We start from the raw sequence: 27,752 nt of genomic DNA, 5'->3' as shown, positions 1-27,752 counted from the left end.
GATGAGGTAACAGGCACAGAGAAGTTAAGTGACTTGCCCGAAGTCACACAGCTGACAATTGGCAGAGCCAGGATTTGAACCCATGACCTCTGACTCCAAAGCCCGTGCTCTTTCCGCTGAGCCACGCTGCTTCTCTAAAGGTCTTCAGGGAACAGCAGCCGATTCCCTCCCATTCCTGAAAATTTCAATTATAAATTACGTATTTATTCATATTAATGTCTGCCTCCCTCTCTAGACTGTGAGCTCATTATGGGCGGGGAATGTGTCTGCTGATTCTGTTTCACTGTACTCTCCCAAGCTCATAGTACAGTGTTCTGAACATATTAAGCACTCGATATCATTGATTGATTCCTGAAAGAAGTCTAATTCCCAAACCTGGGCCTTCTTGGTGTGTCTGTCCTGGGGCCTTTAGAGGTTTTCCCAACTGGAGCTCTCTTCTGCTGTTAGAGTTCAGCACAGGGCTGAAACCAGAGGCGGCAAGTCTTGGGGGAAGGGCAGGGGTTGGGACTGCTGTTCTTGCCTGGGCAAGAAATCTGCTTTAAATTCTGATGCTTCTCTCCACTCTCCAGGAAAGTCTATTCTATTTGAGATAGAGAGATTAAATCTCTCCCATCTTCTTTGGGATCAGTTGCCCCTGAGGGCTTAATGGATAGAATAAGAGCTTGGGAGTCAGAGGACTTGGATTCTAACCCCAGCTCTGCCACTTGTCTGCTATATAACTCTGGGCGAGTCCCTTTACTTCTCTGTACCTCAGTTACCTCATCTGTGAAATGGGGATTAAGACCGTGAGCTCCATGTGGGCCGTGGACCACGTCCAATCTGATTAACTCGTATGTTCCCCAGCATTTAATACAATATTTGGTGCATAGTAAGTGCTTTACAATTATGATTTTTTTAAAAATGGGGCTGGCTTGCTGGTTTTCCTGTGCCTGCCTCTCGTAAAGTGTTCTCAGTTCTGGATTGGAGCAGGTGAAGAAGTACCCACAGGCACCCACACGCTGAGGGGAGCGAAGCAGGAAGCGGAGGGCAGACATGAAGTTCTGGAGAAAAAGAAAGAAACCTTTGGATGAACTGCCAAAGGGGCAGTTGCTCTGATGAACAGAAGAGATGTTATCAATGAAATCTTCAGGCTTCCAGTGGTAGCTGCAGCCAATTCTTCCAGTCCAGAGAAACTGCCTCTTAAAGAGTTTAACTCATGACGATTTAAAAGTAATATGCCTTATTAAAACCTTCCCAGACAGTGGAGAAATGGAGATTCATTCATTCAATCGTATTTATTGAGCGCTTACTGTGTGCAGAGCACTGTACTAAGCGCTTGGGAAGTACAAGTTGGCAACATATAGAGACGGTCCCTGCCCAACAGTGGGCTTACAGTCTAGAAGAGAGATTGAGATTGATAGGAGATTGATTAAGTAGGGGCTGTATCAGCTCACAGGCCTGAGCCCACAGCCCAGAAACTGAGTTCCTCTCCTGGAATGGAAGGAAGTCCAGGGTAGGTCCTGGGGAAGGAACCTTGTCCATCCCCCTGCCTCTGGGCATGGGGAATAATTATCTTTTTGTTTTTTATGGTATTTGCTACCTGCTTAGTGAGCAGGGAGTATGTCTGTTTACTGTTATAGTGTACTCTCCCAAGCTCTTAGTTCAGTGCTCTGTGTGCAGTAAGAGCTCAGTAAATACGATTGAATGGATACCAGGCACTGTGCTAAGCTCTGGGGTAGATACAGCGTGGCTCAGTGGAAAGAGCCCGGGCTTGGGAGTCAGAAATCATAGGTTCGAATTCCGGCTCTGCCACATGTCTGCTGTGTGACCTTGGGCAAGTCACTTACCTTCTCTGAGCCTCAGTTACCCCATCTGTAAAATGGGGATTAAGATTGTGAGCCCCATGTGGGACAACCTGATCCCCTTGTATCCCCCCCAGCGCTTAGAACAGGGCTTTGCACGTAGTAAGTGTTTAACAAATGCCATCATTATTATTTTATTATAATACAGGCTAATCACATTGGACACAGTCCATTTTAGTGGTTGTATTTATTGAGCACTTACTTGGTCAGTGCCTTGTACCAGTCACCTGGGAAATACAGGGTAGGGAAGTGACCCGTTTCCTGCCTACAAGGAGCTTACCCTCCAGAGGGAGAGACCACTTTGTTATGTTGGTAGAGGGGAAGTAGCATGGCCTTAGTGGAAAGAGCGCAGGCTGGGAGTCAGAGGACCTGGGTTCTAATCCTGGCTCTACCACATGTCTGCTGTGTGACCTTGGGCAAATCACTTAACTTCTGTCCCTCGGTTTCCTCAACTATAAAATGGGGATTAAATCCGACTTCCTCCTACTTAGACAGTGAGCTCCTTGTGGTACGGGGACTGTGTCCAATCTTATTAACTTATATTTACCCCAGCTCTTGGAAGAGTGCTTGGCACTTAGAAAGCACTTAACGAGTTCCATAAGTAGAAGTAGGGGACCTGAGTTCTAATCCTGGCTCTGTCACTTGCCCGTCAGTGTCCTTGGGGAAGTCACTTCGCTTCTCTGTACCTGTGTCCTCATCTGTAAAATGGGGATGAAATGCTTGTTCTTCCTCCTATTTAGATTGAGTGCCTTATTTGGGACTGCGTCTAACCTGATAATCTGGTGTCTACCCCAGTGCTTGACATATAATAAGCACTTAACAAATACCACTACTATTATTATTAGTATTAGGGAGAAAAGGGCTCAGGAACCCTTCTTACAATAATAATAATAATAATAATAATAATAATAGTAATAATAATAATGTTGGTATTTGTTAAGCGCTTACTATGTGCAAAGCACTGTTCTAAGCACTGGGGGAATACAAGATGATCAGGTTGTCCCACGTGGGGCCCACAGTCTTAATGCCCATTTTACAGATGAGGGAACTGAGGCCCAGAGAAGTTAAGTGACCTGCCCAAAGTCACACAGCTGACAATTGGCAGAGCCGGGATTTGAACCCATGACCTCTGACTCCAAAGCCCGGGCTCCTTCCACTGAGCCACGCTGCTTCACAACCATCCTTATTCTGCTGCTGGTGCTGGGGAAACTTAGGTCAAGCACACAATCCTGCTTTAACTCTTTAACTGCCAGGGGAAGACTACCCTATTCCCCACTTCCACCCCACACTGCTTCACTCCAGGCCTAGAATCAGCTGGGCCGTGAACTCTTTTCCCCAAACTGGCACCAGTAAGGAGAAGCCTCTTCTTCTATGGTGCTGGGCCCAGACGGCTCCTCCAGGCTCTGGGGACAAAGGCGATTCTGTGTCCGGCTCTGGGCAGGAGGTTGGCTCACACTGCCGCTCCTGTCCCTGCCTTCAAGTGACCAGACCGCCTTCCTCCCCTCCCTCCACCCCTGCATCCCTCCAACCTGGGATGTTGGTTCTCTCGAGGGCTCCTTGACAGAAGGCGTCTTGTGTGGGGGGCTGCCAGAGGATGACAGTGAGCTATTCACAGCTTTCTGATGTCCAGCCTTCCCAGGCACACCCCAGTGACTGCCCTGGGTTGGGTTTTTTTGTGGCATTTGTTAAGCACTTACTATGTGCCAGGAACTGTACTAAGCACCGGGGTGGATACAAGTTAATCAGGTTGGATACTGATCATGTCCCAAATGAAGCTCACAGTCTTCATCCCCATTTACAGATGAGGTAACTGAGGCACAGAAAAGTGAGGTGACTCACTTCCACAACAGCGGACGAGTGGCAGAGCTGAGATTAGAACTCAGGTCCTTCTGACTCCCAGGCTCCTGCTCTATCCACTAGCCCACGCTCGACACTCAGATTGTCTTTGACAGAGAGAGGGAGGTGCAGGGGGCGGCATCCATTTTGTGGACAGGCTCCCCTCCCTGGGTACCCAGTTTGGGGTTTCGTGTCCGTTAATGGGGTGAAGTTCCAGTCCCTCCTGCTTCAGAGGAAGACCTTTGCCACATGGGCCTTTGGGGAGGTGAAAACTAGCTGGTGCCCAGTCAGCTCGGCCTTCTTGAGTTCCTCAAATAGTGACTTCACTTGCAACTGCTTCCCCTCTCCCTGCCCCACTGTCTTCTTGCCCCTCACAGATGGGAGCTCTCCCCAGCTCCGCCTCAGCTCCAAGAACCCCACTCCCCCCTCACTCCTGCCCATCTGCACCCTAGAGAGAAGCATCATGGCCTAGTGGAGAGAGCATGGTCCTGGGCGTCAGAAGGGCCTGGGTCCTAATCCTGGCTCTGCCGCTTGTCTACTGTTTGACTTCAGGCAAGTCACTTCACTTCTCTGTGCCTCAGTTCCCTCATCTATAAAATGGAGATTAAGACTGTGAGCCCCATGTGGGGCAGAGACTGTGTCCAACCATTTTAGCTTGTATCTACCCCAGTGCTTAGAACAGTGCCTGACACATAATAAGCCTTTAACAAATACTACTACTTCTACTAGTAGAAGTAGTAGTAGTAGTAGTAGTAGTAGTAGTAGTAGTAGTAGTATAAGCATAATGGTGTAGTGGATAGAGCAGGGGCCTGGGAGTAAGAAGGGCCTGGGTTCTAATCCCCGCTCCGCCACTTGTCTGCTGTGTGTCCTTGGTCAAGTCATTTCACTTTTCTGCGCCTCAGATACCTCATCTTTAAAACGGGACTTGAGACTGTGGGCCTTATATGGGACAGGGACTGTGTCCAATTCAATATGCTTGTATCCACCCCAGTGCTTAGTACAGTGCCTGGCACATAGTAAGGGCTTAATAAATACTATTATTATTATTATTATTACAGAGTGGCTCTCAGACTTAGGGGAGAGCGAAACTGAGACAGGAGCAGGATCTCCTTGTTTGCCTTTGAATTTCCAAGAATCAGACAGGAACCTCAAGCTGCTACCTCTTCTCAGAGCTCCTGGCCGGCTCCAGACTCAGAGCCTCCACCGGCCCCTCTGCCACCCTTCCTCTGACCTGGCCCTTCCCGGAGACCAGGCTGGAGATTTACGATGGCTCTCGGTGAATTACTGAAGGGCAAATGGAGAACCCCAAACCCCATAAATACCAGTCACTGACAGCTTTATGGGGTCCCTCCCCTGCCGCCCCCAGCCTTTGGCTTTAGAGTGGGGAGTGACCTGCCCCACCTGGGGACTCATAAAGGAAATTCACGCCAACCTTGTTCCCTGGTTTGGGTACCTAACAATAGCCCTGCTACTCCACTTGCCTATTTTTACCCTTCCTCCCTCCAGTTTATATTTAGCAGGTTTTTACAGCATGGGCAGCAGGAGGTGGCAAGGACCAGAGAATTTTATGCATTGGAATCGCTCCCTTTAAAACCCTGGTGGGGCAGGGAGGGGGTTGGATTTCCAGCTCCTTGGCTTGCAAAGGAGCAATATTTTCCTTGGTTATTTTCCACAGACTTCCAACTCTGGATCTCTCCTGGCTCTGGCTCTGACCCCCTTGGGTGGGTGAGAGCTTCAGTTTTCCCCACCAGTCACGAGGGGCTGGTGATTGCCGCCACCTCTTTCTTGAGAGCGAAGATGCCTATAGGCATATACACGCATGGGAGAGAGGGACCAGAGGGCCACAAGGCCATTGGCATTGCCTCTTGGCTTCCTGCCTTTTGCTGGTGGGACTACCGAGAGCTCACTGCAAGTGGGAGCAAGCCAGGCGGGGTCGGAATAACGTCTGAGCTCACCCTGAAGCCCTTTTCCTCTCTTCTCTCACCAAGATTCCAGGGGAGTAGGTGTCTGGAATCCCGGCCACCACCATCTTTTGGCTGTTTCGCGTAATTTTCCAGAGTTCGGCTTCAGGGAGACGGAGATATGGGTTTGGAGGCGGCAAAGGGGCAGAGCCACACCAAGCCGGGTGGAGTGAGGACAGTGGAACCTGATCACAAAGCAGAGTGGGCATATTAACTGACCCACAATCCCTTAAACCGGGAGGATGCGGGAGTGGCCCGGTTACCATAGTGATAAAATGCAGGCAGATAACAGGGCTGAGAGCATCAATCTGGAAGAGGCCTTATGTACAGAGGGAGGTGATGATAGGAGCCTTCTCTTTTGTGGGGAACATGCCAAATGGGTGACCCTCTCCTGATGGGAGAGGGGCTCTGGAGCGTGGCTGAGAAAGAGGAGAGGGATAGACCACTTTTCTGTATAAAGAAATGTAAATAGTGTAATTCCCAGGGATAGGTGCCTGGATCTTTTCGGTCCACAAGAGCCCAGGTTGTGTCGTTTATTCTTGTAAATTCACCCCCGAAGAATGCTCCCAGTGAATGTAGAGAAACCGCATGGCCAAGTGGAAAGAGCACAGGCTTGGGAATCAGAGGACCTGTGTTCTAATCCCGGCTCTGCCACTGGTCTGCTGTATGACCTTGGGCAAGATGTGTTACTTCACTATGCCTCAGTTTCCTCATCTGTAAAATGGAGTTGAAATACCTGTTTTCCCTCCCTCTTAGACTGTGAAACCGCTGTGGGACAGGGACTGAGACTGATCTGATGTATTCAGTGCTTTGCTCAATGTTTGACACATAGTAAGCATGTAACAAACACTATTAGTAGTAGTAGCACTAGCTGGCATTCAGTGATTACCCCTGAGACTAATTTTTGTTATGATATTTAAATGCTTACTCTGTGTCAAAAGCTGTTCTAAGTGCTGGGGAAGGTACATGTTAATTAGGTCAGACACAGTCCCTCATGGGGCTTACAGTCTAAGTAGGAGGGAGAAAAAGTATTTTACCCCCTTTTACAGTTGAGGAAACTGAGACACAGAGATTGAATTGACTTGCCCAGGGTCACATAGCAAGCAATTGGCAGAGCCGGACTTAGAACCCAGGTTCTCTGACTCCCAGGACCCTGCTCTCCACTAGGCCACGCTGCTTCTCTATATAGCAATAAAAATTGAAATTTAATAATAATAATAATAATAACAGTACTTGTTAAGTGCTTACTGTGTGCTAAGCTCTGTTCTAAGGGCTCGAACAGATACAAGTCAATCAGGTTGGACACAGTCCCTGCCCCACATGGGGCTCACACTCTTAATCCCCATTTTACAGATGAGGTAACTAAATATATAATTTAAATATATGTACATAGGTGCTAAGGGGTTGAGGGTAGGGCAGATATCAAATGTCCAAAGGTCACAGTGCCTAGAAAACACAGAAGGGAGAAGAAGCGGGGGAAGAGAAGGCTTAATTGGGGTAGAAATGTGTTGCGGGAGAACCTCAAGGAGCTGAATGATTGGACAGAAGAGGGGCAGAAAAGTTTTAACATGACCTGCTAGAAAGTAATATACCTGGGGTATACATATCCAAAGCATATATTATAAATTATTTGTTTGTATAGATATCTGTCTCCCACTCTAGACTATAAACTCATGGGCAGGGAGCATGTCTGCCAACTCTGTTATATTGTACTTTTGTATATTGTATACTGAGAAGCAGCGTGGCTCAGTGGAAAGAGCATGGGCTTTGGAGTCAGAGGTCATGGGTTCAAATCCCGTCTCTGCCAATTATCAGCTGTGTGACTTTGGGCAAGTCACATTACTTCTCTATGCCTCAGTTACCTCATCTGTAAAATGGGGATTAAGACTGTGAGCCCCCCATGGGACAACCTGATCTCCTTGTAACCTCCCCAGTGCTTAGAACAGTGTTTTGCAAATAGTAAGTGCTTAATAAATGCTGTTACTATTATTATTACTCCAGCACTTAGAACAGTGCTTCACACAAAGTAAGCGCTTAACAAATACCATCATTATTATTATTATTTCCCCAAGCACTCAGTACAGTGCTCTGCACACAGTAAGTGCTCAATAAATACCATTGATGATGATGAGGATGGATAAATAAACTCCAAACTTCACCTGGTGGGTGGCAGGCACTCTGAGTTATTAACCCACGATGCTGAAAAAATCTTGGAGGGGTGGTTGCTTGTTCTTGTAAATCAGCCCAAGTGCAGCTCTGAGAGGCCCAGGGAATCCTGGCCAGTCTCAGGAGAGGAATTCAAGGCAAAACAGATTAGGTTTTAACACTGTACAAGTGTCTGGCATGACCGCACCTGGAACGGTGCTTGCAGTTCTGGTCAGCACAGGGGGAAATGTTCAAAGGCCCGCCCTTAACCATTAGCGAAACTTCAGCCATCACAGCCTCCCGAGGTCCTGCCACCACCTTCGGAAGCAGACCCCAGTTTGGGTGCTGCTTCCGTTCTAACCTTTCCCCCCACTCTTCTGGCTCTGGAGCAGGCAGAGTCTGAGGGAGAGCTGGGATGGGGGAGCAGGAGGAGAGCTGGTGGGGCCCTAGCAATCAATCAATCAATCAATCGTATTTATTGAGCACTTACAATGTGCAGAGCACTGTACTAAGCGCTTGGGAAGTACAAGTTGGCAACACATAGAGACAGTCCCTACCCACCAGTGGGCTCACAGTCTAAAAGTGGGAGACAGAGAACAAAACCAAACATACTAACAAAATAAAATAAATAGAATAGATATGTACAAGTAAAATAAATAAATAAATAGAGTAATAGATTGGGGGTCAGAGTAGAGCTGTGAGGGTTGGGTAGGGCGGGAGAGGTGGAAGGTTGGGAAAGAAAGGCGCTTTTGAGGCGGGGCAGTGGGTAGTGGGAGGGGAGACCGCTTCCACAAAGTACCGAGGGGCTCTGGGGTTTGAAAGTCAGAAAAGCCTGAGGAGAGCACCGGGCCTCAGAAGGCCAAGAGTAGGCTCTTCAAATCTGCTGCCTCGCAGAAGGGATTCCGGGGGCAACACGGAGAGGCTCCTGACGTGACACCCTTTTCTCTCTCCGTACAGCTGCCTCAATCTCCTTCTCAGCCCTGCCTCCTGTATCTCACCAGGTAAGAGAGTTGAACTGACTTGAGTTGTCTGTCTTCACCCCATGCCCTCAACCCTCTCCCGGGGTACGGGAATGGGGAAGGGAAATCCAGGACAGAATGGAGGGTGACGGTCCTGGTTTTCCTGTTTCCACTACACTCAGGCATGCACACACACACAGCCATACACTCGCTCTCCCACTCTCCCTTCCTCCCTCTCTCTCCCTCTTTCTCTCTCTCCCTAGACTGTAAGCTCATTGTGGGCAGGGAATGTGTTTATTGTTGTACTGTACTCTTCCAAGTGCTTAGTACCATGTTCTGCACACAGTAAGCACTCAATACGATTGACTGAGTGACTCTCTCACTCTGTTTCTGTCACCCTGCTCCTCTCCCCCTCCCCCCAGCCCCCGTGCCCTTCCCCCTACAGGCTTCAGTGTCCGGGCCCAGATCCGTCCCAGGAGACCCCCTGTCCCTCCCCAACAATGAACAAGATGAAAAACTTTAAGCGTCGCTTCTCCCTGTCGGTGCCCCGAACGGAGACCATCGAGGAGTCCCTGACTGAGTTCACCGAGCAGATCAACCAGATGAACAACCGGCGGAATGAGGGTGAGAGCACGCGGGCAGACGGCACCCCAACAATGTCCCTCTTCTTCCCTACCGTGGACTTAGGTTTCCATGAGAGAAGAGGGAGTGCTGGGGTGGGGAATCTCACACCAAGAAGACGCTCGCCCTTCCCCCAGCCCCTGACCAGTTCCAAAGGCAGATGGGCCCCAAGCTGGCCCTGCCCGTCCAGGGCCTGCTCCACTGGGACTCCGGCCCTACCCCTCCTCCTGGCTTCTGCCCACCCACTCTCTTCCCTGAGCCAGGACTGACTGTGCCCCAGGCAGCTTATGGGGAGGGAGCCCTGGGAACTAAGAATTCCTGGGTCCCTTGCCAGCTCTGCCACTGTATGAACCTCTTATCTTCATCCTCGTCTAACTCGGGCCTCTCTTCTTCACCTCCTCCCCTTCCCTCCTCTCTCCCAGGCTCTCTGACAATAATGGAATTCACAGAAAGGGTCTTGGGGAGAGAGGGCAAGCCTCCATCCCCTGGCCCCCGCCAGCTTCCATGAATTGGGGGAGACCTCAGTGTTGGGAGGGCTTGAGTCCTGGAGAGGGTTAGGGGGAGGAGGAGGGTTCACCTCCTTCCCGCTCCTCCTCCCCCATCTTCTTGGGCAGTTGGGCAGGGCTGGAGGGAAACCAGAGCTCTGCATGGTTTGTTGGGTGCTTGGTGGAATCAATCAATCAATCAATCACATTTATTGAGGGCTTACTATGTGCAGAGCACTGTACTAAGCGCTTGGGAAGTACAAATTGGCAACATATAGAGACAGTCCCTACCCAACAGTGGGCTCACAGTCTAAAAGGGGGAGACAGAGAATAAAACTGGCTGCTTGGTCGGACTGAGAGTAGGGAGGCATCAGGCCCAAGGTATCTGAACTCTGAAAGAAGTGAGGCCCCAGGACCCAAGTGCTTACTTCCATAAACATGGCCACCCAGACACAACAGGCAGACAGACACACAGACAGAACAGTGTCCTGTTCTGTTGAGATTGGCCCTGCCCTCTAGCTCTTCAACGCCTACTCAGGATGGTGGTCGGTGACTAGAATCTCTAGCTAGGTAAAACTAATGTCCTCCAAGCTGCCGGTGAAACCCACCTGTGGATTAATGATTGGCTGAAAAGGCCAGTGCTGGACCCTTGTCCCTACCCAAGTCCTGTTGCATTGTGCATTCAGAAAGACTAGCATTCCAACACGTGTGCATATGCTCACACCCACATGCACCCCCCCCCCCCCCCCCCCGCCCCCCACACACACTCTGGGCACACTTACAAACCATCCTGGATGGAAAGCACACATACATATACACACACGCTCAGGGCACACCCCCACCCATCCCTGTGTTGTGCACGCATAAAGACAGTCCTTCATGAAAGTGTGTATACACACATTCTGGGCAAACATACAGACCATCCTTGATGAAAGCACAAACACATACATACTCTCTCATGGCATACGCCCACCCACACCTACATTATGCACCTACAGAGAAGGTCCCTGAGGAAAGCGGACACACACATACACATACATACCACACCCCTCACCCCCAATATCTCCTAGCTATGCCCTGATCTCCAAATTTCCTTGCTTCCCTCTTTTCTCTCTCCTTGCTGAGTGGAAGAGCTTTCTCCTCTGCTGCCCTGCCTGGGCCTCTCCTGTTTCCAGTTGCCTCACCAACTCACTGGACCTTGGGCAGAGCTCTTGTTCCCTCAGGGAAAGGGGAGGAGCCCTAATGAGTGCACTGATCCATCCCTCCCTTCCTGCCAGGGAGGGGTATGAGACGAAAGAATGGGGAATAGCTGTTGACTGCTCTCAGGGGCTCAGTACAGTTCTCTGCATCATTAAGTGCTCAATAAATACCATGGATTGATCGATGGATTGACTGACCCTGTCTTCCCTCTCAGACCTCAGCCCAGGGCACCTCCAGCTCGGTCCCCTCGGCAGAGACTTCCCACCAGAGCCCAGTGCCACCTCCCCAGCTGAGGGGGACGGGAATCGGTCCCCCCAGGCTGTGTACTTCCGCAACCACCAACAACGCCGTTTCTCCATGGAAGTGAGTTATTTTCCCTGGGGCTCTGGGAATCTGGGAGTGGGACAGTGTCTCGGGATGTGAAGCAGCGCGGCCTAGTGAATAGTTCACAGGCCCGGGAGTCAGAAGGTCAGCGGTTCTAGTCCCAGCTCTGCCGCTCGTCTGCTGTGTGACCTTGGTCAAGTCACTTCTCTGTGTCTCAATGATCTCATCTGAAAAATGGCTTAGAACAGTGCCTGTTATTATTATTATTTTGCGTATGTATATAGACGAGACGTCGATTTGTGCGTGTGTAATTGAAGCATGTATATGTGTGAAGGAACTCACCCAAGTAAGTGTATGTATGCTTTTGTGTGGTCAGTCTTGTGGGCAGTCTCGCCATGGGGCAGTGGACAGGGGTGAGGGCCTGTTGAGTCCCAGAGTCCCCTGGGCCAGGTCGTGAGCCCCCACAATCCAGCCTTCTACGCGAACAGTATTGCATTGCACTCTCCTCTGCACTTCGTACAATGCTCTGCACACAATAAGCGCTCAACAAATACCAGTACGCTGCTGTGGAAAGAGCACAGGCTGGGAGTCAGAGGACCTGGGTTCTAATCCCGACTCTGCCACATGTCTGCTGTGTAGATTTGGGCAGTCATTTAACTTCTCCGTGCCTCAGTTTCCTCCTCTGTAAAATGGGAAATTCATTCGATCCCATTTATTGAGTGCTTACTGTGTGCAGAGCACTGTACTGAGCGCTTGGAAAGTACAGTTCGGCAACATACAGAGACGGACCTACTCCCTCCTACTTAGACTGTGAGCCCCATGTGGGCCAGGGATATAGTGATGGCATTTGTTAAGCGCTTACTATGTGCCAAGCACTGTTCTAAACGCTGGGGGAGATACAAGGTGATCAGGTTGTCCCACATTGGGCTCACAGTCTTAACCCCCATTTTACAGATGAGGTCACTGAGGCCCAGAGAAGTGAAGCGACACGCCCACAGTCACCCAGCTGACAAGTGGCGGAGCCGGGATTAGAACCCACGACCTCCGACTCTCCAGCCCGGGCTCTTTCCACCGAGTCCCGCTGATTGTGTCCAACCTCTTTAACCCGTGTCTACCCCGGTGCTTAGAATAGTAAGAATTTGGCACATAGTAAGCGCTTCAGTCCAACAACAACAATAATAATAATTAATTATCAGCACGGATTGAGCTTGCCCCTCCCTCCCAGGACCTGAGCAAGCGGCTGTCCCTGCCCGCGGACATCCGTCTGCCCCAGGAGTTCCTGCAGAAGCTGCAGCTGGAGAATCCAGAGCTGCTGAAGCCCCTCAGCAGGATGTCCCGCCGAGCATCCCTTGTGAGTCTCCCCTGGGGGGGGTCCCACCACCCCCACCACCCCTGCTGCTGCCCCCAGGGCTCAGGGGAGCTCCTCCCATCCCAAAGGGAAACTGCTGCAAAATCCACCTGGACCCCTGCCCCAGACCCTAGGCCCCAGTGCCCCAATGCCCCAATGCCCTAGTCTACAAGACTGAGCGAGACCCTGGGCATCGTGGGAGGGAGGAGGGACAGGGCATGGGGAAGGGGGGTTGGAGGGGGAAGGGAGAAGAGACACCAGCCCCTACGGGTTCTCAGCCCCACCCACTCTAAGACCTGCTCTCCTGCTTTAAGCCCCACCCTCACCTGCTTTAATAATGATGATAATAATAATAATAATGTTGTTATTTGTTAAGCTCTTTTACTCTGTGCCAAGCACCGTTCTAAGCGCTGGGGTAGATCCAAAGTCATCAGGTTGTCCCATGTGGGGCTCACATTCTTCATCCCCATTTTCCAGATGAAGGGAACTGGGGGCCAGAGAAGTGAGGTGACTTGCCCAAAGTCACACAGCTGACAAGTGGCGAAGCCGGGATTTGAACCCAGGACTTCTGACTGCAAAGCCGGGGCTCTTTTAAAGCCCTGTCCCTCCGGCTTTAAGCCCCACCCCTCCTGCTTTAAGCCCTGCCCTCTCCTGCTTTAAGCCCTGCCCTCACCTGCTTTAATAATAATAATGTAATAATTTTGGTATTTGTTAAGCGCTTTCTATGTGCAAAGGACTGTTCTAAGCGCTGGGGAGGATACAAGGTGATCAGGTTGTCCTAGGGGGTGCTCACAATCTTCATCCCCATTTTACTGATGAGGTAACTGAGGCACAGAGAAGCTAAGTGGTTTGCCCAAAGTCACACAGCTGACAATTGGTGGAGCTGGGATTTGAACCTGTGACCTCTGACTCCCAAACCCGGGCTCTTTCCACTGAGCCATGCTGCTTCTCGAATAATAATAATAATAATAATAATAATAATATTGGTATTTGTTAAGTGCTTACTATGTGCCAAGCACTGTTCTATGCTCTGGGGTAGATACAAAGTCATCAGGTAGTCCCATGTGGGGCTCACATTCTTCAACCCCATTTTCCAGATGAGGGAACTGAGGCCCAGAGAAGTGAGGTGACTTGCCCAAATAATAATAATAATAATAATAAAATAATAATGATGGCATTTATTAATCGCTTACTATGTGCAAAGACTGTTCTAAGCACCGGGGAGGTTACAAGGTGATCAGGTTGTCCCACAGGAGGCTCACAGTTTTAATCCCCATTTTACAGATGAGGTAACTGAGGCCCAGAGAAGTTAAGTGACTTGCCCAAAGTCACACAGCTGACAAGTGGCTCACATTCTTCATCCCCATGTTACAGATGAAGGGAACTGAGGCCCAGAGAAGTGAGGTGACTTGCCCAAATAATAATGATAATAATAATAATAATAATAGCATTTATTAAGTGCTTACTCTATGCCAAGCACTGTTCTAAGCGCTGGGGTAGATACAAAGTCATCAGGTTGTCCCATGTGGGGCTCGCATTCTTCATCCCCATTTTCCAGATGAAGGGAACTGAGGGCCAGAGAAGTGAGGCGACTTGCCCAAATAATAATGATAATAGCATTTATTAAGCGTGTACTCTGTGCCAAGCACTGTTCTAAGCGCTGGGGTAGATACAAAGTCATCAGGTTGTCCCATGTGGGGCTCACATTCTTTATCCCCATTTTCCAGATGAAGGGAACTGAGGGCCAGAGAAGTGAGGTGACTTGCCCCAAGTCACACAGCTGACAAGTGGCGGAGGTGGGATTTGAACCCACGACCTCTGACTGCAAAGCCGGGGCTCTTTTAAAGCCCCGCCCCTCCTGCTTTAAGCCCCGCCCCTCCTGCTTTAAGCCACGCCCACTGTAAGCCACGCCCTCTCCTGCTTTAAACCACGCCCGCTCTAAGCCCTGCCCCTAACTGCTTTAAGCCCCGCCCATCCGGCTTTTGGCTAACTGCGCAGGCGCCGAGCGCCCCTCCCTCGGCGGTGCCCCGCGGCCCAATTGCTTTCTCTCTGGCTCCCCCTAGTGGTCCGGGGGGGGGGGGGCGGTTCCCCCCGGGCCAGCTGCTGCGGCTGTCGAGAGCCTGGGAATGAATTGAATGAACGAATGAATCAATCAGTAAATCGTATTTATTGAGCGCTTACTGTGTGCAGAGCACTGGACTAAGCGCTTGGGAAGTATAAGTTGGCAACATATAGAGACGGTCCCTACCTAACAGTGGGCTCACAGTCTAGAAGGGGGAGTCAGAGAACAAAAGCAAACATTTTAACAAAATAAAATAAATAGAATAGATATGTACAAGGAAGATAAATAAATAGAGTAATAAATATGTACAAACATATATACATATATATAGGTGCTGTGGGGAAGGGAAGGAGGTAAGGCGGGGGGCATGGAGAGGGGGAGGAGGGGGAGAGGAAGGAGGGGGCTCAGTGTGGGAAGGCCTCCTGGAGGAGGTGAGCTCTCAGTAGGGCCTTGAAGGGAGGAAGAGAGCTAGCTTGGTGGATGTGCGGAGGGAGGGCATTCCAGGCCAGGGGGAGGACGTGGGCCGGGGGTCGACGGCGGGACAGGCGAGAACGAGGCACAGTGAGGAGGTTAGCGGCAGAGGAGCAGAGGGTGCGGGCTGGGCTGGAGAAGGAGAGAAGGGAGGTGAGGTAGGAGGGGGCGAGATGATGGACAGCCTTGAAGCCCAGGGTGAGGAGTTTCTGCCTGATGCGTAGGTTGATTGGTAGCCACTGGAGATTTTTGAGGAATAATAATAATAATAATAATGGCATTTACTAAGCGCTTACTATGTGCAAAGCACTGTTCTAAGCACTGGGGTAGCTACAAGGTAATCAAGTTGTCCCACGTGGGGCTCACAAACTTAATCTTCTAGACTGTGAGCCCACTGTTGGGTAGGGACTGTCTCCACATGTTGCCAGCCTGCACTTCCCAAGCGCCCAACACAGTGAGCTTGGGTCCTTGGGGCCCAGCAACTCCTGTCTGTGGGGCAACCCGGGAGCTCCTCCTGGTTGAGAGGCAGCATGCCTCAGTGGAAAGAGCATGGGCTTGGGAGTCAGAGGTCATGGGTTCAAATCCCAGCTCCGCCAATTGTCAGCTGGGTGACTTTGGGTGAGTCACTTCCCTTCTCTGTTCAGTTACCTCATCTGTAATAATAATAATGGCATTTATTAAGCACTTACTATGTGCAAAGCACTGTTAGTGCTGGGGAAGTTACAAGGTGATCAGGTTGTCCCATGTGGGGCTCACAGTCTTAATCCCCATTTTACAGATGAGGTAATTGAGGCACAGAGAAGTGAAGTGACTTGCCCAAAGTCACACAGCTGACAAGTGGCGGAGCCGGGATTTGAACCCATGGTCTGTGACTCCAAAGCCCATGCTCTTTCCGCTGAGCCACGCTGCTTCTCAAAATGAGGATGAAGACTGTGAGTCCCAGGTGGGACAACCTGATCACCTTGTGACCTCCCCAGCGTTTAGAACAGTGCTTTGCACATAGTAAGCGCTTAATAAATGCCATTATTATTATTATTATTATTATTATTATTATTATTTTCTGGGCCTCAGTGACTTCATCTGTAAAATGGGGATTAAGACTGTGAGTCCCACGTGGGACAACCTGATCACCTTGTGACCTCCCCAGTGCTTAGAACAGTGCTTTGCACATAGTGAGCGCTTAATAAATTCCATTATTATTATTATTATTATCATTATTATTATTCTCTGGGCCTCAGTGACCTCATCTGTAAAATGGGGATGAAGACTGTGAGCCCCATGTGGGACAACCTGATTACCTCATATCACCCCAGCGCTTAGAAGCTTAGAACAGTCCTTGACACATAGTAAGCACTTAACAAATGCTATTATTATTATTATTATTATTGTTATTATTATTATTATTCCAAGCTGCAGGCTGTGCATAGACCAGGCTGAGGCCGATTCGAGCCCCTCGGAGACAGCTCTTGCCCAGGGCTTTTAGGGCTGGGCTTTGGGTCAGGCCAGTTGTTTAACAAGTCTTTCCTCTCTTTCTTTCCCACTCCCTCCCTCCATACCCCTTTTCTATTTCTCTCCTCCCCAGTCAGATATTGGCTTTGGAAAACTGGAAACGTATGTGAAACTGGACAAACTAGGGGAGGTAAGAGTCTGTGATCTCCTGAAGGAAGAAACTTCTCGCCATCTTCAAAGCCCTACTAAAATCACATTTCCTCCAGGAAGCCCTTCCTGGCCAAGTGGTCATCTTCCCACTCAATCAAATAATTGTATTTGTGAACTTATTGTGTGAAAGCGCTTGGGAAAGTACAATACAACAGAGTTGTATGGAAGCAACATGGCCTTGTGGCAGGAACAGAGCTTGGGAGTCAGAGGTCATTCATTCATTCATTCAGTCATATTTATTGAGCACTTTGTGCAGAGCACTGTACTAAGCACTTGGGAAGTACAAATCAGCAATGTATAGAGACGGTCTCTACCCAACAATGGGCTCACAGTCTAGAAGGGGGAGACAGACAACAGACAACAAAACAAAGCAAGTAGACAGGTGTCAATACCATCAGAATAAATAGAATTATAGCTATATAAGAATCATTAATTAAATAAATAGAGTAATAAATATGTTCAAATATACACCAGTGCTGTGGGGAGCAGAAGAAGGTAGGGTGATGGGGAGAAGGAGGAGAGGGAAAGGTGGGGCTCAGTCTGGGAAGGCCTCCTGGAGGAGGTGAGCTCTCAGAAGGGCTTTGAAGGGAGGAAGAGAGCTAGTTTGGCAGATGTGTGGGGGGAGGGCATTCCAGGCCAGAGGTAGGACGTGGGCCAGGGATCGACACCAGGACAGATGAGAACGAGGCACAGTGAGGAGGTTAGCGGCCGAGGAGCGGAGGATGCGGGCTGGGCTGGAGAAGGAGAGAAGGGAGGCGAGGTAGGAGGCAGTGAGGTGATAGCTTTGAAGCCGAGAGTGAGGAGTTTTTGCTTGATGTGAAAATTGATAGGCTATCACTGGAGATTTTTGAGGAGGGGAGTGACATGCCCAGAGCATTTCTGTACAAAGATAATCCGGGCAGCAGAGTGAAGTATAGACTGAAGTGAGGAGAGACAGGAGGATGGGAGATCAGAAAGGAGGCTGATGCAGTAATCCAGTCGGGATAGGATGAGAGATTGAACCAGCAAGGCAGTGGTTTGGATGGAGAGGAAAGGGTGGTTCTTGGCGGTGTTGTGGAGGTGAGACCGGCAGGTTTTGGTGACGGATTGGATGTGTGGGGTGAATGAGAGAGCGGAGTCGAGGATGACACCAAGGTTGCAGGCTTGTGAGATGGGAAAGATGGTAGTGCCGTCCATAGTGATGGGAATGTCAGGGAGAGGACAGGGTTTGGGAGGGAAGATAAGGAGCTCCGTCTTGGACGTGTTGAGTTTTAGATGGCGGGCAGACATCCAGATGGAGATGTCCTGAAGGCAGGAGGAGATATGAGCCTGGAGGGAGGGAGAGAGAGCAGGGGCAGAGATGTAGATTTGGGTGTCATCAGCGTAGAGATGATAGTTGAAGCCGTGGGAGCGAATGAGGTCACCAAGGGAGTGAGTGTAGATCGAGAACAGAAGGGGTCCAAGCACTGAACCTTGAGGAGCCCCTACAGTAAGGGGATGGGAGGGGGAGGAGGAGCCTGCAAAAGAGACTGAGAATGAACGACCGGAGAGATGAGGAGAACCAGGAGAGGATGGAGTCTGTGAAGCCAAGGTTGGATAGCGTGTTGAGGAGAAGGGGGTAGTCCACAGTGTTGAAGGCAGCTGAGAGGTCAAGGAGGATTAGGATAGAGTAGAAGCCATTGAATTTGGCAAGAAGGGTAGTGGGTTCTAATCCCACCTCTGCCATTTGTCTGCTTTGTTACCTTGGAAAAGTTACTTCACTTCTCTGTGCCTCAGTTACCTCATCGGGAAAATGGGGATTGAGATTCTGAGCCCCACGTGGGCCAACCTGAGGACCTTGCATCTACTCCAGTGCTTAGAACAGTGTTTGGCACATAGTAAGCACTTAACAAATGTCATAATAATAATAAAGAGTTGATAGACATGTTCCCTGCCTACTGTGATCTTACAGCACCATACATTCCTTTCTTACTGCATCCCCTATGCACTTGAGTCTTTTACTCTCTAAGCACTTTAATACTCACCACACTGCATTTATGGACATATCCTTATATTCTGCTACTTCCCCTATCCATAATGTATTTTAATATCTATCTCCCCAACTAGACTGTAAGCTCCTCGATGATGATGAATGTGGTATTTGTTAAGCGCTTACTATGTGTCAGGCGTTGTACTAAGCACTGGAGTGGATACAAGTAAATCGGGTTGGACACAGTCCCTGTCCCATGTGGGGCTCACAGTCTCAATCCCCATTTTACGGGTGAGGTAACCGAGGCCCAGAGAAGTGGAGTGACTTGTCCAAAGTCAGACAACAGACAAGTGGCAGAACCAGAATTAGAACCCATGACCTTCTGATTCCCAGGCCCGGGCTCCATCCATTAAACCATGCTGCTTTTCATGCCCTCTTTGAGAGTAGGGATAGTGTCTACCAACTCTATTGCAATGCACTCTCCCAAGTGCTTAGTATAGTACTCTGCACCTAATAAGCACTCAGTAAGTACAATTTCATGATTAATGAATTAATTAATTGGAATTAGAGGGAAGCGATGGGCCTAGTTGAGCAGTGCCAGTTGGGTAGTGTGGAGGGGACATTGATGTAGCCAGTTCATCCCGCCTCTCCCGGGGTAGGCTTTTTATGGGGGCAGGGTTTCTCTACCTTCCTACCTCCCTCTCCCTAAGGTCCCTATTCTCAAAAAAGACCCCAGGGCATCGCACCTCACCCCTTCAGGCCCCATCCCACCCTGCTGGTTTCATTCCCACAACCCAGGAATGTTGGGGGGGTGGGTGGACATGGAGTCCGGGAACTGGTGGGAGCCAGACAGAAGCTGTCAAGTGGGAAGAACAGACTTGAACCTTGCCTGGTGGGGGCGGTTGGGACTGGGGCTCTCGTTCCAGGGCACCTATGCCACTGTCTTCAAAGGGCGCAGCAAGCTGACCGAGAACCTGGTGGCTCTGAAGGAGATCCGGTTGGAGCATGAAGAGGGGGCACCCTGCACCGCCATCCGCGAGGGTACACGTCTCCCCGTCCCATCCTCCCCCATCCTCACCTGTGGGGCCCGCCGGGGCGGTCATGGGGAGGCCAAGGATGGAGTGGGGCGTTGGGATGGGATGGGTCGGAGGAGGCTTTTGACAGCCCCCCGCAACTGACCCGGCGGCCCCTTCCTCAGTGTCCCTGCTGAAGAACTTGAAGCACGCGAACATCGTCACCCTCCACGATCTGATCCACACGGAGCGATCCCTCACCCTCGTCTTTGAATATCTGGTGAGGGGGAGCGGGGCTGGGGGGAAAGGGCCCAGGAGCCAGTCAGCCCACCCCCGTCCCCTCCCTTCAAGCCAGACCGCCCCTCGCATCAAGTAGAGAGAAGCCCGGAGATCCTCTGCTCTCCATACCGAGACGTGAGGAGCAGCTGGCCAGGGTGGGAGAGGAGCAGTGTGGCCTGGTGGAAAGAACACGGCTGTGGGAGTCTGAAGACCTGAGTTCTAACCCCGGCCCTAACACTGGCCTGCTATGTGACCTTGGACAAATCATTTAACTTCACTTGGACACTTGGACAAAACACCTGGCTTAGAACAGTGCTTTGCACATAGTAAGCGCATAATAAATGCCATTATCATTATTATTATTACTATAAATCATTTGGACAAACCACTTCCCTGGGCCTCAGATTCCTCGCCTGTAAAATGGGGATTTAATACTTGTGCGCCTACCTGTTTAGACTCAGACCCTCACATAGGATAGGGACCGTGAGAGATTTGATTATTCTGTATTATTTACTCCAACGTTTAGTGCAGTCTGCAGCACATAATAATAATAATAATAATGATGGCATTTATTAAGCACTTACTATGTTCAAAGAACCGTTCTAAGTGCTGGGGAGGTTACAAGGTGGTCAGGTTGTCCCACAGGAGGCTCACAGTCTTAATCCCCATTTTACAGTTGAGATAGCTGAGGCCCAGAGAAGCGAAGTGACTTGCCCAAAGTCACACAGCTGACAACTGGTGGGGCCGGGATTTGAACCCATGACCTCTGACTCCAAAGCCCGGGCTCTTTCCACTGAGCCACGCTGGCACATTGGAAGCACTGAACAAATTCTTTAAGAAGAAAGAGGGTGAGGCAGAGCCGATCGATTCCTCCTTCCAGACCTGGTCCGCCCTTCCCCTGCACCCCCGCCCCGCCAACCCTGGCCCACCCCAGGGGTCTCTGTTATTTGCCTCCAGCCCCCAGCTCCGGGTGGCAGCCCTGGGTCCGAGCTGAGCTGTCTACCTTGTTCCAGGACAGCGATCTGAAGCAGTACCTGGACAGCTGTGGGAATCTGATGAGCATGCATAATGTCAAGGTGAGGGGCCCAACCAGCACAGACAATCCACGCAGTACCAGGGCTGCGTGCACGCATGTGTTTATGTGTAAAAGTTGGGGAGGGATTGCGGAGATAAAGCTCCACTTAGCCCTACCATAGCCACATGGGTGCATCTCTTTCAGTTAATCGTATTTATTAACTCCTACTCTGTGTACTAAGTGCTTGGGAGAGTAGAATATAACAGCCTGCAGAGAGCTTATGTTCTGGCGGGCTTTTTCCGTTGGCACTGTCCCGAATGGGTGTTAAGATGGATGCAGTGTGGGCATGCACCAAGTGCCAGGCTCTTTTGTCTGAAGGCACCACCTCTCTGTCGTGCTGCAACTCTGGGGCCCAGGGCCCAGCAAGAGGAGAGCCAGACTCTCTCTGGACTCTAAATGACCACCCTCCTCCCTCTTTCCCGCTGCAGATCTTCATGTTCCAGCTTCTCCGGGGCCTCTCCTATTGCCACCGCCGCAAGATCCTACACCGGGACCTGAAGCCCCAGAATTTGCTCATCAACGAGAAGGGAGAGCTGAAGCTGGCGGACTTTGGTAAACCAGGGGATGGGGTGCCAGGGAAGTGCGGGCATTGAGGGTGCGGGTGGCTGCGCGCCACCAGAAGTTGAAGCTCTTTGGTTGATTTGTGGGCGAGAGCTCTATTATGGGTGGCAAAGGGGAAAGTCAGGGATTTAGTTAGCTGTCCCCACCCCTAGATGTGAGAACGAATGTCAAGGAGAGCAAATATCATAGTTTCTCCAAGCATCCTGTTGTCATCGTTAGAGGTGGGATCCTGGGCTGGCAGGACCACCCGCCTGTCAGTCAGTCAGTCGTATTTAATGAGCGCTTACCGTGTGCAGAGCACTGTACTAAGTGCTTGGGAGGGTACAATATAACAATATAATGGACACATTTCCTGCCCACAATGAGCTTATAGTCTAGAGGGGGAGACAGGCATTAATATAAATAAGTAAAAATATGTATATGTACCTAAGTGCTGTGGGGCTGGGAAGGGGGAATGAATAAAGGGAGTCATAGTATTTATTAAGTGCTTGCTGTGGACAGATCACTGTACTAAATTCTGGGAGAGAATACCCAGGTGGGAATTAGACATGCTCCCCGTCCCTCAGTGGACTTATAATGTGATGACGGTTCTTACGTTTTTCTGGGGGTCCCCACCTTCTTAACCTTCCCTTCTTGCCCCCCCAACTTGTCCCCACCTCCACCCTCCCTCTCCTCCCTCCCCAGGGCTGGCCAGAGCCAAGTCTGTGCCCACGAAGACCTACTCCAACGAGGTGGTGACCCTCTGGTACCGCCCCCCCGACATCCTCCTCGGGGCCACCGAGTACTCCACGCCCATCGACATGTGGTGAGTCCGGGGCAGAGGGGCTAGGAGGGAGGGTGGACTCGACCGGTCAGTTAACCCAGGGGAGTTATGGAGTAGCCCAGATGCCGCCCGGTCTTGCTGATCCCAAGTCTGCTCGCAGGGGCGTGGGCTGTATCCACTATGAGATGGCCACTGGTCGGCCCATCTTCCCAGGGTCGACGGTCAAAGAAGAATTGCATCTCATCTTCCGGCTGCTGGGTGAGTCTTGCTCACTCCTTGCGTCTCCCGTGCCACCAGAGGGCACTGACCCCTCATGGTTTATCATTCATTCAATCGTATTTATTGAGCGCTTACTGTGTGCGGAGCACTGTACTAAGCGCTTGAGCACTGTACTAAGCGCTTGACTCACTCTTGGCCAACTTGTTGTTGCCGATTTGTGCTTCCCTAGCGCTTAGTACAGTGCTCTGCACACAGTAAGCGCTCAATAAATACGATTGAATTAATTCACTCATTCATTCACTTGTATTTATTAATAATAATAATAATAATAATAATGATGGCATTTATTAAGCGCTTACTATGTGCAAAGCACTGTTCTAAGCGCTGGGGAGGTTACAAGGTGATCAGATCCCACGTGGGGCTCACAGTCTCAATCCCCATTTTACAGATGAGGTAACTGAGGCCCAGAGAAGTTAAGTGACTTGCCCAAAGTCACCCAGCTGACAATTGGCAGAGCCGGGGTTTGAACCCATGACCTCTGACTCCAAAGCCCGTGCTCTTCTCCACTGAGCCACGCTGCTATGTGTAAAGCCACTGTACTAAACGCTTGGGAGAGTACACTGCAACAATGAGCAGACCCATTTCCTGCCCACAGTGAGCTCACAGTCTAGAGGGGGAGACAGATATGAATATACATAAGTAAATGAATAAATAAAGAAATTACAGATATATATACATTTGTGCTGTGGGAGGGAGGATGAATGAAGGGAGCAAGTCAGGGTGATGCCGAAGGGAGTGGGAGAAAGGAGAGGAGGGCTTAGTCAGGGAAGGCTTCTTAGAGGAGATGTACCTGCATTAAGGCTTTGAAGTGCCTTTGTAGACTGTGAGCCCGTTGTTGGGTAGGGACCGCCTCTGTATGTTGCCAACTTGTACTTCCCAAGTGCTTAGTACAGTGCTCTGCACACAGTAAGCGCTCAATAAATACGATTGAATGAATGAAGTGCGGGACAGCAATAGTGCTCGGCACATAGCCGAGCTCCTTGTCTTCCTTCCCAAACCTTGTCCTCTCCCTGACTTTCCCATCTCTGTTGACGGCACTACCATCCTTCCCGTCTCACAAGCCCGCAACCTTGGTGTCATCCTCGACTCCGCTCTCTCATTCACCCCTCACATCCAAGCCGTCACCAAAACCTGCCGGTCTCAGCTCCGCAACATTGCCAAGATCCGCCCTTTCCTCTCCATCCAAACCGCTACCCTGCTCATTCAAGCTCTCATCCTATCCCGTCTGGACTACTGCACCAGCCTTCTCTCTGATCTCCCATCCTCGTGTCTCTCTCCACTTCAATCCATACTTCATGCTGCTGCCCGGATTATCTTTGTCCAGAAACGCTCTGGGCATATTACTCCCCTCCTCAAAAACCTCCAATGGCTACCGATCAATCTGCGCATCAGGCAGAAACTCCTCACCCTGGGCTTCAAGGCTCTCCATCACCTCGCCCCCTCCTACCTCACCTCCCTTCTCTCCTTCTACTGCCCAGCCCGCACCCTCCGCTCCTCCACCGCTGATCTCCTCACCGTACCTCGCTCTCGCCTGTCCCGCCATCGACCCCCGGCCCACGTCATCCCCCGGGCCTGGAATGCCCTCCCTCTGCCCATCCGCCAAGCTAGCTCTCTTCCTCCCTTCAATGCCCTGCTGAGAGCTCACCTCCTCCAGGAGGCCTTCCCAGACTGAGCCCCTTCTTTCCTCTCCCCCTCGTCCCCCTCTCCATCCCCCCGTCTTACCTCCTTCCCTTCCCCACAGCACCTGTATATATGTATATATGGTTGTACATACTTATTACTCTATTTATTTATTTATTTATTTATTTATTTTACTTGTACATTTCTATCCTATTTATTTTATTTTGTTGGTATGTTTGGTTCTGTTCTCTGTCTCCCCCTTTTAGACTGTGAGCCCACTGTTGGGTAGGGACTGTCTCTATGTGTTGCCAATTTGTACTTCCCAAGTGCTTAGTACAGTGCTCTGCACATAGTAAGTGCTCAATAAATACGATTGATTGATAGTAAGCGCTTAACAAATGCCATCGTTATTATTATTATTATTATCTGTCCATTGTTGGGTAGGGACCGTCTCTATATGTTGCCGACTTGTACTTCCCAAGCGCTTAGTACAGTGCTCTGCACACAGTAAGTGCTCAATAGATATGAATGAATGAATGAATCTGTCTCATAGGAGGAGGGAGGGGGTTCCAGGCCAGAGGCAGGATGTGGGCAAGAGGTTGGAGGTGAGATAGATGATATGGAGGTACAGAGAGGTGGTTAGTATTAAAGGAATGAAGTGTGCGGGCTGGGTTGTAGTAGGAGAGTAGTGAGGTGAGGTAGGAGGGAGCAAGGTGATTGAGTGCTTTAAAACCAGTGGTGAGGAGTTTTTGTTTAAAGCGGAGGTGGATGGGAAACCACTGGAGCTTCTTGAGGAGTTTCTTTAGTTGTCCACTCAGACCCCCAAACTGTTCTTCCAGGGGCCGCCAAGGAAGTGGGACTGGGTGGGAAGAGACTCCAAGATCCAGACTTCCTCTCCTGTATCATCATCATCATCAATCGTATTTATTGAGTGCTTACTGTGTGCAGAGCACTGTACTAAGCGCTTGGGAAGTACAAATTGGCAACATATACAGTCCCTACCCAACAGTGGGCTCACAGTCTAAAAGGGGGAGACAAAACCAAACATACTACAAAATAAAATGGAATAGATATGTACAAGTAAAATAAATAAATAGAGTAATAAATATGTACAAACATATATACATATATACAGGTGCTGTGGGGAAGGGAAGGAGGTAAGATGGGGGGGGATGGAGAGGGGGACGAGGGGGAGAGGAAGGAAGGGTATCACCAAGCCACCATCCTCTCTCCAGCTGCCCAAGGGGATCCTGTGGTCTTTGTCTCCTTTCCCTGTGCATTCCCCAGCACGCCTTTCAAGACTTCTAATCAGGAGTCTTCCCTCTGCTTTATTTTAATTTATCCATAATTTATTTATTTATATTAATGCCTGTCTCCCCTGCTAGACTGTATGACTCTATTATATCGTTCTCTCCCAGGCGCTTAGTACAGTGCTGTGCATACAGTAATCGCTCAATAAATATCATCGATCCGTTGGTTGATTTTTTCCCCAGGAACACCCACAGAAGAGAGTTGGCCAGGGGTGATGGCCAATGCAGAGTTCCGGGCCTACAGTTTCCCCCTTTACCGGCCCCAGCCGCTCATCAACCACGCACCCAGGTACCCCTGCCAACCTTGCTCCCTACCCTGGTCTTTCACATCCTACTCCCACTTCCTTCCCCAACTGGCATCCCACGCTCCCTCCTCTTCCCTCCCCCATGCCCCAAGAAGCCATCTGGAGCACCTAGGGTCCCGTTCTTTTTCCATCCTCTTGGATCTGGCTGGGCCTGACTGTCCCATCTCTAGCCCAGGCAGACTGAAGGCTGGCACACTGAGGGCAGACACAGTTTGGGCTTCGGGGCTCCAGCCCCTATCCCTGAGGGTTGGCATGGGGGGCTCCAGGCTCTGCTGCCTCTGGGTGCCAGTGGATGCCAACACTGGGTCTGTTCCAGGCTGGACACAGATGGAATTGACCTGCTCAACAGCCTCCTCCTGGTGAGTTCCCCCGAAACTTCCCCCTTTTAGTTCCCCGCTAAAAGTGAGGGGCTAGAAAATCAGGGGCAGGAGCCCCCACTTTGGACCACACCTCCAACCCTTTCTCTCTGCCCCCCATATCTTCCTGGGGTCCACTTCCTTACCCTCCTCCCTTGCTTCCGAGGGTTCCTGCCCTGCTCTTCCATCTCCCCATCCCCACCATTCTCTGCCCCACTGCTGACCATGGAGCAGTCTGGGGCCGATGGCGGGTCCGAAGCTGAATTTCCAACTCCCTGGCCCCAGGAGTGTATCTCTCTTCCCCATTTCTGTTCTCTCACAGCCGCTTAACATGTCTGCCCTGCCTGCAAATCTGGAGGCGGGCGGGGGGCTTCTGTCCCCCTGGGAGTCCCATCCCCCGATCGTCCTTCCGTGTCTTTCAGTACGAGGCAAAGAGCCGGGTGTCGTCCGAGGCCGCAATGAGACACCCCTACTTCAAGGCTTTGGGGGAGCGAGTGCATCAGCTGGCAGACAGTGAGTGGGGCTGGGGGCTGTGGAAGGGGTTGGGGCTAAATGAGGACACGAGAGAGCTGTGGGGAAGGAAGGCCCAGGGGCAGACGTGGTTGGTGTGGGAGGGCCAGAGCAGGTAGGAAGAGGAGCTGACACCCAAGTGGCCCAGCCCTGTCTCAGAGGCCCCACTTCTCCCAGCTGTATGACGGCCCGTGTCCAGCATTGCCTCTTCGCGGGGACTGAAAGCAGCAGGCTCACCCTCAGCCCCAGGAGTGAGCCTTGTGCCCCCGGTGCTGGCCCTCACTACCCTTTTCCTCCCTCCCTTCCCCAGCCACCTCTATCTTTTCCCTGAAGGAAATCCAGCTCCAGAAGGACCCAGGTTACAGAGGTTCTGCCTTTCAACATCCAGGTAAGACTCATCCTTCCTTCCTCCCCTCTCCTCTCTCCTTTAGTCTTCCCCTTTTATTCCCTTCCCCTTTTTTCTTCTCCTCCCCTTGTTTCTCTTCAGTTTTTTTCTTCTCCCTCCTTTCTTTTTTTCTCCCTCCTTTCTTTTCATCTTTCTGTTCCTCCCTGGAGTTCCCGATAGTTGGAATTCTGCCCTCCCTCAGAACCTCAGCTAAGTCACACACTGTCCAGCCCAAGGAGGAGGCCTCTCCCGGCCCTGGGGGAAAATGGTTTACCTGGTGGTGGGTGGGGGACGGGGGCAGAATCCTCCTATTGGGAAGGGAGCTCCCCTCTCTAGAGGCCCCTCTGGGTCAAACGGAGCTTCCTTAGCCAGAGAAGCCGGGTGAGGGAGGGGGCAGGGATCTGGAGGAGTCTATCTCCTCCCTCACCCAACCTAG

The 27,752-nt window shown here is 50.7% G+C and overlaps 1 protein-coding gene across 3 annotated transcripts in view; it reads left to right on the top strand.

Moving 5' to 3' along the window:
* CDK18 (cyclin dependent kinase 18) overlaps positions 1-27,752 on the top strand; it is a 42,918-nt gene that overhangs the window by 13,013 nt on the left and 2,153 nt on the right. For 2 of the 3 annotated variants that reach the window (XM_038749106.1, XM_038749103.1), the window contains exons 2-16: positions 8,741-8,784; positions 9,188-9,366; positions 11,263-11,411; positions 12,598-12,723; positions 16,836-16,892; positions 19,787-19,901; positions 20,059-20,153; positions 21,166-21,228; positions 21,656-21,779; positions 22,473-22,593; positions 22,712-22,809; positions 25,944-26,049; positions 26,382-26,424; positions 26,844-26,934; positions 27,242-27,319. In XM_038749106.1, the coding sequence (XP_038605034.1) occupies positions 9,243-9,366; positions 11,263-11,411; positions 12,598-12,723; positions 16,836-16,892; positions 19,787-19,901; positions 20,059-20,153; positions 21,166-21,228; positions 21,656-21,779; positions 22,473-22,593; positions 22,712-22,809; positions 25,944-26,049; positions 26,382-26,424; positions 26,844-26,934; positions 27,242-27,319 (1,390 nt within the window). In that variant the 5' untranslated portion in view covers positions 8,741-8,784; positions 9,188-9,242. Of the gene's footprint in view, positions 1-8,740; positions 8,785-9,164; positions 9,367-11,262; positions 11,412-12,597; positions 12,724-16,835; positions 16,893-19,786; positions 19,902-20,058; positions 20,154-21,165; positions 21,229-21,655; positions 21,780-22,472; positions 22,594-22,711; positions 22,810-25,943; positions 26,050-26,381; positions 26,425-26,843; positions 26,935-27,241; positions 27,320-27,752 lie in introns of all 3 variants that reach the window. The other variant, XM_038749104.1, reaches the window with a different exon arrangement.

The sequence above is a fragment of the Tachyglossus aculeatus genome, chromosome 7 (assembly GCF_015852505.1).
Source record: "Tachyglossus aculeatus isolate mTacAcu1 chromosome 7, mTacAcu1.pri, whole genome shotgun sequence".
Classification (NCBI taxonomy): Eukaryota; Metazoa; Chordata; class Mammalia; order Monotremata; family Tachyglossidae; genus Tachyglossus; species Tachyglossus aculeatus.
This window is presented reverse-complemented; position numbering and strand designations above follow the sequence as displayed.